This window comes from Alosa pseudoharengus, unplaced genomic scaffold (assembly GCF_046254945.1).
Source record: "Alosa pseudoharengus isolate Yale_2024_CS ecotype anadromous, Long Island Sound unplaced genomic scaffold, YU_APseudo_1.1 YU_APseudo_1.1_scf_8, whole genome shotgun sequence".
Lineage (NCBI taxonomy): Eukaryota > Metazoa > Chordata > Actinopteri > Clupeiformes > Clupeidae > Alosa > Alosa pseudoharengus.
Genome location: NW_027468870.1, coordinates 34,266,288 through 34,277,560, shown reverse-complemented (window position 1 = coordinate 34,277,560; position 11,273 = coordinate 34,266,288). Strand labels below are relative to the sequence as shown.

The window sequence follows — 11,273 nt, the reverse complement described above, 5'->3', positions numbered from 1 at the left end:
CAGACAGACAGAGAATGTTTCTATCCCAGGTCTGGGAAGCGGTGAAGGGGTGAAGTGAGCGAGTCATCCCAGGCGGCCCGGGTATGGAGGGGGAGCAGGCTGTAGGCATGCAAACACTCTAAACAAACAGATGGACAAACACTGGGCTCCAGCCCACTCCCCATGCCACACAGGCCAGGCAGCACCGGGGGTGGGCAGCAGGAGGGACTGACCAGCACACACACAAAAGGCTGTCTCGGAAGACTTATAGCCCCTACAAGCCCCCAACAACAAACAAAATCACTGATCTGAACCAAAAATGAATAGATAAATAGATAGACAGATAGATGATTGTCACTAAACAAGTACAGTGAGATGTCATTAAAAGCAAGATGCCTAGATATGACCTTTAAAAGTAATCTATCTATCTAAATAGAACTGTGACGAGCTGAAAGTACCCTGTCACATCACAGGTTAATTCAAGGCTCCCATGAATGAATGGCAGCGAATGAGGGTGTGGTGCTGTGTTTAATTAGCTACTGTCACTCTAGCTTTGAGTTTTTAGGTCAGAGGAATCTGGCTCAGTTTCACAGTGTTTTTGTAGCTGTCTAATAAAAAAAATAGACAAAATATTTAGACCACAGATAAAAATGTAGACAAAATATTTAGACCACAGATATATGACCAAATGAGAGATAAACTGTATAAATTCTGATGAGAAGGATAGCATCTGAGACATTCATAGTAACAACAGTGCCCTCTCTTACATCAAGGCACTAGGCAAAAAGAGAAAGAAATAAAGGTTATGAAATGTGTAAGAATCTGTAATGGAAAACAGCTACATATACACTATGTCTTGTCTGATTCTTTTCCACATGTTGTCCATATTTTCCACCACTTGTTCTACAGCCCCATCAAATAAGGTTAGCTCGCCCCCTAGTGGATTCAATCTTCACTACAACTCCCTTCCCTTGACAATGCTCACTGTTTCACAACAGGTGAGCATTAAATATTCAACAACTCCCCACCCCCTTCTGTATATATTTATTTCTCTCACACACACATGCTCTATCTATCTATGTGTGTGTGTGTGTGTGTGTGTGTGTGTGTGTGTGTGTGTGTGTGTGTGTGTGTGTGTGTGTGTGTGATGGGAGGAGGGTTAGCTCAGTGATAAGACTGGAGGGGCATAGCAGCTCTGTGGTTCAGCAGCAGCACTGAAGAGTGGCACCATGCCAAGTAGGCCAAGTCCCAGAACTGTAAGTGCCTTATCCATTATTACAATACACATAATGTGTGTGTACGTGTGTGTGTGTGTGTGTGTGTGTGTGTGAAAAGTGAGGGAGACAGAGAGAGGAAGAAAGAGGAAAAGAGAGAGGGAAAGGAAAGAAAGACATTAGAGTTCGACCCACATAAGAGACAGATAGTGGCAGGGGAAATCTGCTCCCTGTCTCTCTGCCCTTGTCTCCCGTGGCGAGGAGTGAACAGAACCTCATTTCCATAATTCATCCAACACACCAGCAGACACCAATAGCTATCATGTACAAGACCCGGCGGCACAACAGCAAACACAAGTCATCCTCGCCTGCATGCATGCCCAGCCGGTGAGCTCATGCAGGCTTGAGGTCATTTGTGGAGCCGACAGCAGAGCCAGGTGCATTTAGACTGCTGTCCACAGATTTTAAATGTTTATATGATCAAGGGAGGAACGCAAGGGAAGAGCCGGAAAAAAAATCCTGTTCTGATCCTAACATCACAGATTCTATCTCTATCTTTTTGATCCTGCTGTTAAAGTATGTGGACTGAGGAATCCAAACTGTGTCCATTACAGTCATCAATTATGTTAGTGATAAGGTTTTCAAACCTCCATGACTTCTTCCTGGACCACCGATTCAAACGCGACTTCCTGTTTGTGTTTGTTTACGGGATGGCACTGTGAAAATGGGGCTCCTTAAATAGCTTTCCTGAAGGGGCAGTGTGGAATGTTTACCCTCTGTGATACTCGCAGCTGTCTGGAGGTTTGAGGTGGGGGGACGGGAGAGTTGGAGAGCGTTAAGGGTTTTACAAGTGGCCAAAGGTTTGTGAGGCCTGGCTCAGGTAAGTGGCGAGTAAAAGGCAGGAACTGAATTATGTGAATGGCCCCTCAGTGTGGACAGCTGCTGTAAAATGCTATAACAAATGTCTACAAGGTATTCCCAGGCCAAGAGAGCTGCTCATATGGTAGAATATATACCTTCGCGATGCAAGCCAAGCATCACAAACTTTGGATGCTGCCAAGTGACAATTTGAATGTGCTCATTTATGTGATGTATATACAGTATGAGGTTTGGAGGCATTGAAGTAAATGAACTGGGACAATGTTGTTAAATTAGCCTGGGAGTGAAGGCCAGGCGATGGGTGTGCTGTGCGCTGTGTGCAGTATCAGTGAGGACTGAAGTGGGAATGAGTTTGCAGGGGCTTGTGGGATTGGAGGTGGTCGGTTCCAGGCCTCTGTGTTGGGTAAATATAGCCTTCAGACAGACACACCCTCACTCCATAACCCTTTAAAACTCCCACAGGAATTCACATGAGTGTCGCTATACACTGAGCCAGACCTCGGGCAGAGACGGCGAGACCCCCATCCAACCACACACACCCACACCGGCCCATTCTTAGCTCAGTCATTCCCAGATTGGAATAAAAACGTTACACTGGTTCCTTTACACAGCATGTCACAAACATTTTGACAACTGAGAGTTTGTTTTTTGAAGGCAAACAGAAATAAAATAACATAAAAATAAAAATTAACAAGCAAGAAATGTGACCGTGAAGGTAGGAAGAGGCCAACACACACACACACGAAAATAGACTGACAGAAACACATGCATACACACACACACACACACACACACATAGACACACACACTTGAACTCACCAGCCTCTCCATTTCCTGCTCCCGGAGCCTCTCCTCTCTCTGCCGTCGATGGTATTCCAGCAGCTCGTCCTCGTTGTCACTGATCTCCGAGATGCTGTTTTTGCGCTCGCGGGCGAACGGGGCCGCCGCCATCCGGCCATCCCGGCCAGCCTTCCTCTGGGCCCGCGGGCTGGTGAGGGGCGACACCCCTGGCTGCGTGCCCAAAGCGGAGGGGGCGAGGGCGGCACCGGGCCCGCCCTTCTGCCGCCCACTGGGGTGGTCCCTGTGCCGAGAGGGGGACGGGCTGCGCGCTCTCAGACCCCTCCCCCCCGCTGAGCCCCCCCCCTCCTCCTCCCCCGCGGAGGTGACCCTGCGCTGCTGCCTGGGGCTCTCGGGGACCGTTTTGGTCAGCGGCGTGCGCGGGGTGAGGGGGACGCCGGGCAGTGCCCCCGGGAGGACGGGCACCCCTCTGCGGGCGGTGGACGGGCTGGGAGGCGGGAGGGTGCGCCGAGCCGTCTGCGGGCTCCCCGGGGGCAGCGAGCGAGGCTGGGGCTGGACCGCGTGGAGAGGGCTGTCCAGCGAGGACGGGGCCAGACGGGGGATCTGGCTGGGCTGCTTGGATGGGCTGGAGGAGCGGGCAAAGTCCTGCTGTCGCATGGGGCTCGGAGGGCACTCCTGCACCGAGGAGCCCACACTAGACCGCGGGCTGGACGAGGCAGGAGAGGACGATGTCGGGGTCGACTTGGGGGTCAGTCTGGAGTTAGCCTGTCTGTCCCCAGAAACCATGGGGACAGGGATGGAGGAGGACCCTCGAGCTTGAGTAGGATCCCTGCGTGCAGATGATGGACTCGGTGGCGCTTCCACCAAGGCCTTCCTGTGAAGCCTGGGGCTCTCCTGGACCTTATGCCCCAAGGCGCTGCCGCTCTTGGGCACGGAGGACCGTGGCTGGGGCACAGGGGGCTGAGTGTTGTGGCTAAAGCTGGAGGTGCGAGCTGGCACCGGGGGGTTGGCCATCTCCTGCAGGCCTCCCGGACTGCTGGTCACCGAGGGCGAGGAGAGGGGCGAGAAGGGCGGGGAGTTGTTCTCGTAGCTGGAGCCCACCGACATGGCCCCGGGGCTGGTGGGGGAGGACGCGGGGAAGCGGCCGCCTCCATTCGTCACGGGGGACAGCGGGGACTGGGGGATGGGGTTATGGGCCAGTTTTCGGGACTCGGCGGAGGTGGATGACTGGGCATCGTCCATAACCAGAGAATCCATGATGTCCTGGAGGTCCTGCTCAATGGAACGGACGAGGGTGCCTTGACCCGGGCGACCCCCCCCACGCCCACCCGGCTGATGGTTCCCGTTTAGCATGGAGTGTGATTCTGTATGGCAAAAAAAAAAAGAATTGAGGCAGACTTTCTTGTATGAAAACTAAAAAGCCTTTATTAAATACTGGCTACATGCCTACGCGTTTCACCTTTTAGTCTTCATCAGGACATCATTGCAACATTTAAATCCGGAATTTTTGTAAAGCCAGTAAAACATGACTGTAAACACTTTTTGGTAAAGACACTTGTACACTACTAAATAGCTAACATGAACATCAATACATCAATCTTAAGAATCTAAGAAGCCAAAAATGAATTGCCACACACCAGCGGTTCTGAAATGAGGTTTCAGAATAGTTCCATTATGAAATCCTCTCTACTGACATGTTTTCACACTGTGCTGAAATCCCTATGGGGATCTGGTGCTAATTATAAAATCTCTAGTTCCACACTTCACTTGCACTAGTTACGTACTCCACCCTATTTAAGGGGGGCTTACACACACACACACACACACACAGTGCAGGGTGTGGCATATAGCAGAGAGAGAGAGAGAGAGAGAGAGAGAGGGAACAGACTTCCCCTCCGCACTCCACAGCACAAAGGTCAGAGCCACTGAGGAGAATGGGGCCCAGAGCATTGCATGAGTCACTTCCAGACATACGCTCTGCCCATAATGACTAACAGCGTGAACCCGGCACCAGACAGCCTCTCCAACTGTTCTCCGCTCAGTCTTACAAATGCAGTGCAAGGTCTGACCTTAGGCTATCTACCGCACGCTACACAGCCCCCCTGAGCAGGGCAAATATGCCTGCCAGTCCCTTCAAAGCTACCTGTGCTTTAAGACTGGTCAAGCATCTGTGAGTCTATTTTCAGGTGGATCTAATGATGAGCAGTTTCAGGCTTTTTTCATTCTGCAGTGATGTTGTTTATGTCTGTCACTATACTGGACTGATGGAAGACCAATGTGTGTGACTATCAAAAAGTTATATCTCTAGCCAGCAGCTTGATTTAGTTAGAAGCTCATGCTTACTGGAATGGATAAGTCTGGTGCACACACACACTCACACACACACAGGCACATGCACACGCACACACACACGCACAGGCACACACACACACAAACACACACGCACACGCACAGGCACACACACGCGCGCGCACAGGCACAGGCACACACACACACACGCACAAACACACAGACACGCACACACACACACACAGACTCACACACACCACATGTCTGCCAAAAGAAACTTTTAATTCCAAACTAATCCCCATTACCTGAAAATATTCTGATATATAACAGACCACAACATCTGGTGAATGAGTGTAGTAATATCTGCATAAATACTTCAAACTGTAATTGTTAGTCATGACTGAATGCAAGTGGGTGCCTGTCTGGGTGCGGGTCTGACCAAAAGTGTTTCCAAACAGAGAGTTCTGAACCTTGACCCAAGAAACCGGTATATTCATGATTGAGACACTGTGAGGTATTTACCACTAGGTACAAAGTCATAATATATCAATGTCTAATCAATGGAATACATTCTGGGTCACGGACAAAGCTAATCAAACATAAGTCTAATGGCAAGTCTCATGCAGCAAAAAAAGAGAGATTTACACTAATTAGAAGCAGATTTACACTAATTTTTGCCACAATGGACTCTTAGCTTCTTAGCTTCTTGGCACTTCTTAGGACTAGGCTTGAAATTGTGTCAAGCTATAATAGCTATATTATTGATATTATCTCAAAGGACAGCAAGTTAGTCTATGCACACTATTTCCAGTGTGTCTGCATGTAGACACATTTGAACACATTCGTATCTCTAATTTATCCACAGACAAAGTTGAGAATGCTAGCTACATCACATCAGATTTCAAACACAATAGTAGAGCAATAACTGTGATGGCTACTGCAGGCTGGTTCACTGACCCATTTCAGCAAATATGAGTGAAACAATATATACAATTCAGAAGCAAAAGGAGAAATATTTGCCTGCTGCAGACTACCTACACTTGCTGGCTCACTGATACAAGCCCCAGTAAATGGGCAAAGTGGCTCACTCAGTGATTGAGAGCAGAATGTGCAGAAGCAGAGATGCTTGCATGCTTCTGTGGGTGGCGCAGAGCTCCACTTGTCAAAACAATTTAGCTTGATGAATAGGTACTCCTACTAAAATGATCAGCTTCAGAGGAAAAACAGCAGGTTTCTGCATTCAGAGAGAATGTAGCGTAAATGCCATTCCGAATTTATTTTCAGCCTTGGATTGCCCATAATTGGGCCATGCTGATATTTACAGTAGTCTTTTCTCAGTTGAGATTTCTGCCCAGAGCTATCATCTGTACAGCCACTATTATTCACAAACTCAGTTTTGTATTTCCATTTGTGTATGAGCATGACTACACATGATATAATTGTTTATGGTGCTTTTTTAAACACAATTGTTTATGGTGCTTTTTTAAACGCTTAGCTGGTGTCAAAGTAAGAAACAGAACAGAACTCCAACTAAAAGTAAAGCCCAGGGCCGCTGACGTCTCAGCATTCCTGATGAAGAACGCTTGGCTTGGTCAGGTATGCGCTGTCTGGACTATAAACATGGCCTCCGTCCAAAGCAGCTACTGAGCTATTAGCTTTGGTCAATTAACTACTTCCAAACACGACATGCAATAGATGAGTGGAGTTCTGGTTTAGTTATTAAATCAAACACGTCTGTTGTTTATATGCTATGTTCAAACTGTTTAAAGATAAAAGACAGAAAGAAAGGATTTCTTGTATCTGGTCTCTAATTACACCAACAGCACTACAAGGTTGATGACATCCTTTCATTTCTGAAGACTGTCACTGTTACACTGAGTTAACCAATAGGAGTACGTAAAGATCCTCAAGTAAATAAACACTCAAGTAAGTAAAGATTCTAGAGTAAGTAGAAATTCTCTTGAGTTTAAACTGTGTTTTGTCATACATTTGGTTCCAATCCTCACCCTGTGACAGGGTCTAGTGTATGTAGTGTAGTATAGTGTAGTGTAGTGTAGTGTAGTGTGTGTAGTATAATACAGTGTAGTGTAGTGTAGTGTAGTGTAGTGCTGTAGTGTAGTGTAGCGTAGCGTAGTGTGTGTAGTGTATTGTAGTACAGTATAGTATACCGTAGCATAGTGTAGCTGTAGTGTAGTGCAGTGGTTCTCAAAGTGGGGTCCCCTTTTCACCCATAAAACTTAGGTCATAAAGAACCATTCTGCTTAACTTGGCTTATTTGTTAGCCAGCTAGCTGATGTGTAGAAATGTTTGAGTCAGTCCATGTTGTCAAGGGATACAAAATCCAAAACTGACAAAAGACGAAGTTGCACATCTGCCAAAAAAACATGATGAATACAACTTCAGAGAATACAAATTACATGCTTAATTATACGGTTATGAGGGAGTGTGAGTGTAGTGTAGTGTGCTGTAGTGTAGTGTAGTGTAGTGTAGTGTAGTGTAGCGTAGTGTGTGTAGTGTAGTGTAGTGTAGTGTAGTGTAGTGTAGTGTAGTATAGTGTAGTGTAGCATAGTGTAGTGTAGCATAGTGTGTGCAGTGTAGTGTAGTGTAGCGTAGTGTAGTGTAGTGCAGTGTAGTATAATGTAGTGTGTGTAGTGTAGTGTAGTATATGTAGTGTAGTATGTGTAGTGTAGTATAGTGTAGTATAGCGTAGTATAGTGCAGTGTCATGTAGTGTAGTGTAGTGTAGTGTAGTGTAGTGTAGTATATGCAGTATAGTGTAGTGTAGTGTGTGTAGTGTAGTGTAGTGTAGTGTAGTGTAGTGTAGTGTAGTGTAGTGTAGTATATGTAGTGTAGTGTAGTGTATCTAGTGTAGTGTGTTTTGACCTGTGTGGGCCCTGTAGCTGTAGTATAGTGTAGTGTAGTATAGTGTATGTAGTGTAGTGTAGTGTAGTATAGTGTAGTGTATGTAGTGTGTTTTGACCTGTGTGGGCCCTGTAGCTGTAGTGCAATATAGTGTAGTGTCATGTAGTGTAGGGTAGTGTAGTTTTTTTACCTGTGTGGGCCCTGTAGCTGTAGTGCAATATAGTGTAGTGTCATGTAGTGTAAGGTAGTGTAGTTTTTTTACCTGTGTGGGTCCTGTAACTGCTGGTGGGGCCGTGGCTTCCTCCTCCTGGCATCATGTTCTTCATCCTGAGGGCCTCCTCTGGGTGGTTGAAGCGGAAAAAGGCGGACTGACCGAAGCACAGCATGCACCCTGTCACACAGACACAGGAGGTCAGCAGAGCTAGCATGCCATAGAGGACATTTCAGCCTATGAGCACTGTTATGTTCTGGAACCGTCAATACCTAGAGACTACACAAGTTTATTGCAGCAGTTAATTCCTATTTATCCCAGTTTAGACCCTGACATTCATTGTGGATAGAGAATGGTAACTGTAAGATCTTTAAAGGTAAAGCACAAGGGAGAGTGTGGAAAACAAACTTGGGTAACAGCTTGAGCTCTCATTGGGGGAGCCAACCTGAATGGACTTCCATTAACACGGCGGGGAGATAAGGAGCGACGTGCGCAGGTAAAGGGTACATGGAAACTGGCTTCAGTCAACACACGCGTGTTGTGAAAACACAAGCAGCAGATGCCCTTTTGTGGCTGTGCGTGGCTTGGCCGGCGTGTCTGATAACACCAATCTTGCTCACAGAGTCACTATTCACCGTGGCCGCTAATGAAATCTTTAGAATCTGGTCGCCCATGACACCGGGCGCCATAACTCAACACCTCTGACAGCCATCAAGACAAAGAGCTGCAGCGAGCGATACGTGCAGCAGGAACAGGGACATCTTTAGAGCTGAAAGCTAACAGCTTAACACCCACTTGAACCATTTTCTCATTAGAAATCATTGATTAGGTGATACAAGGGCACCATCATTTTCTTGACCATTTCAGCTTCCTGGCTTTAATTACATGATTGAAACTAGGGGTAGAATTAAATGTCAGATACAGTGATTTCTTACAGAGGTTTAAAGTAGACAGCCACTTTACTGCCACTTTTCAAGAACATGGGCTGTCTGTGTATAAAGAACCTTAATGTGTTCCCAGCTGACCAAATGCTGTGACCTGAACTATACTGACCTCCTATGTTTCCAAAACTAGATTGTATTCCAATACATTCATGAATAGTGATAACCTTATTATCTCAAACACACACGCACACACACACACACACACAGACAAGATGCCGCTCCTGCTGCCGCTGCTGGAGGAGGCATGATTGACCAGTGCTGGGTCAGTGTTGGCAGCCAGTGAGTTATGAGTCAGATCCATTTCATAATGAAAAGCTGGCCACAGCGTCTTCCATCAGAGGGCAGATAGGGAATGACAAGCAGAACACACGTCAAGCCACACAGTGAGGCAAGGCAAGCATGTCTCAGATGAGACCACGCGTACACACCACAGGCCCATGTGTTGGTCCAGTTAACAACATAATGACACACTGGTTGCCATAGACATAGATGAAACATCCTGTTATTCATTGCTTGTTGTGTCAAAGACAGAGAGCAAGGTGACAAATGCTCCCCTAAGTCCCCTTAGGCACTGATGTAATGGGTTTTTAGGGAATTGGGCAATCAAACTGTGCTGAAGTACAGGGAAAATGCATTTGTCATACTTCCGAAAGTAGTGCCTGTTTTGCTGATGCATGAAATACTTAGTATAAGGAGAAGTGCACTACTAAGTATATCATGCAGTAGACTACTTTTAAATGAATATGTTCAACATCCAGTGTATTGTATTGCATAACAAACATCTCAAAGAGATAGTATTTTTAAACAGAGGATGACATATTGAGGACTTAGTCATATTTAACATCAATAACAGGAATTCTCTCTACAAAGTCTTCAAGCAAGAGAGGAGTGTAACTAATGGCGACAAACGATTCTGTGAAACATTATGAATCAACAATTCTGCTTATCTTTACGCGCGTAAATTGACGAATAGACATTTAAAAGTTATATCCTTAAAATGTGTCAATTTAAAGACCCACGTCATAATAACTAAGAAGAAGGAAATAACACTTCAATATTTTAGCCTAGGCTAAATAATAACTAACATAGTCTAATTGTAGGCCAATAGTGGACTGAAGCAACAGCAAATGTAATGTGAACTTACATATATCCACTTAATAGAAGGTACCCATTAGCGCTTCATTGCAAACGTCCTACTAGTCCGAGTTTGACTCTTTCTTCTCCTTGGTCGTGTGTGTTTGGTCGGAGCGATGAGGGCAGCGCTTGCTTGCGTGTGCCACCGATCAATTCCTTTGTGATGATAATTTCATCCACTTTTCTTCCTCCCGGGCTGCACATTGACTGTCTAGGCTAGTGGCACACAATAGGGGCGCAGATGTCCACCTGGCTAATTGTTATACAACGTCTTAAAAGGAGCGTTCACCCAGAAAAAAATGTTTTAGCAATATCTCCACTACTAATTCAAAGAAAATCAAAACAATTAATTCAATTGTACTTTCCAGAGAACAAACATCCAATCGTATGGCCACCTCGGAGCGTTGGCTTCCATCGGTGGTCAAAAAATACGCAACGCGACTCACGATAGTATTGATTCAAACAGCGACTCGACAGCACGCCGGACAGCTGTCCCTGCACCGGCTGTTTCCAGCAGGAGATATTCTGCAAGCCGTGGGAGGAGGGGGCGGGGCAGTCCACACTGACATTTTGAAACTGGGCTTAGTTAAGTGATATTTCATTTGTTTTCCTCCATCATTTGTTGCAGCTTACCGTTTTGAGAAGTTGAAGTGTAGACAGTCATAGCCTAGACAGTCAATGTGCAGCCCAGGGAGGAAGAAAAGTGAATGAAGTTGAAAGGTTTGGCTTCTTAGTTTACTATGCTGAAATTGTTTAGTTTGCTGCATTTATAAATCTAACGAGACAGCCTAGACCCACATTGAACATAAAATTGTGTAAACTTATTTTTTACCAATCCTTTAATACAGCAGGCCTACCTTATGCCTCAGTCCAGAAATGATTGTCATTTATTAGGCTACATTACAGAATGCTCGCTGGATGTAACGGTCGTCAAAACTGAGTATAGTAGCCACTTAACTGGCAT

The 11,273-nt window shown here is 46.0% G+C and overlaps 1 protein-coding gene across 7 annotated transcripts in view; it reads right to left on the bottom strand.

Moving 5' to 3' along the window:
* Nucleotides 1-11,273, bottom strand: part of phldb1a (pleckstrin homology-like domain, family B, member 1a) — a 44,103-nt gene that overhangs the window by 15,605 nt on the left and 17,225 nt on the right. For 6 of the 7 annotated variants that reach the window (XM_076274198.1, XM_076274199.1, XM_076274197.1 and 3 more), the window contains 2 exons: nt 8,283-8,411; nt 2,892-4,234 (listed from right to left, as the gene is read on the bottom strand). In XM_076274198.1, coding sequence (XP_076130313.1) covers nt 2,892-4,234; nt 8,283-8,411 — 1,472 coding nt within the window. Of the gene's footprint in view, nt 1-2,891; nt 4,235-8,282; nt 8,412-10,319; nt 10,779-11,273 lie in introns of those variants that run through there. The other variant, XM_076274203.1, reaches the window with a different exon arrangement.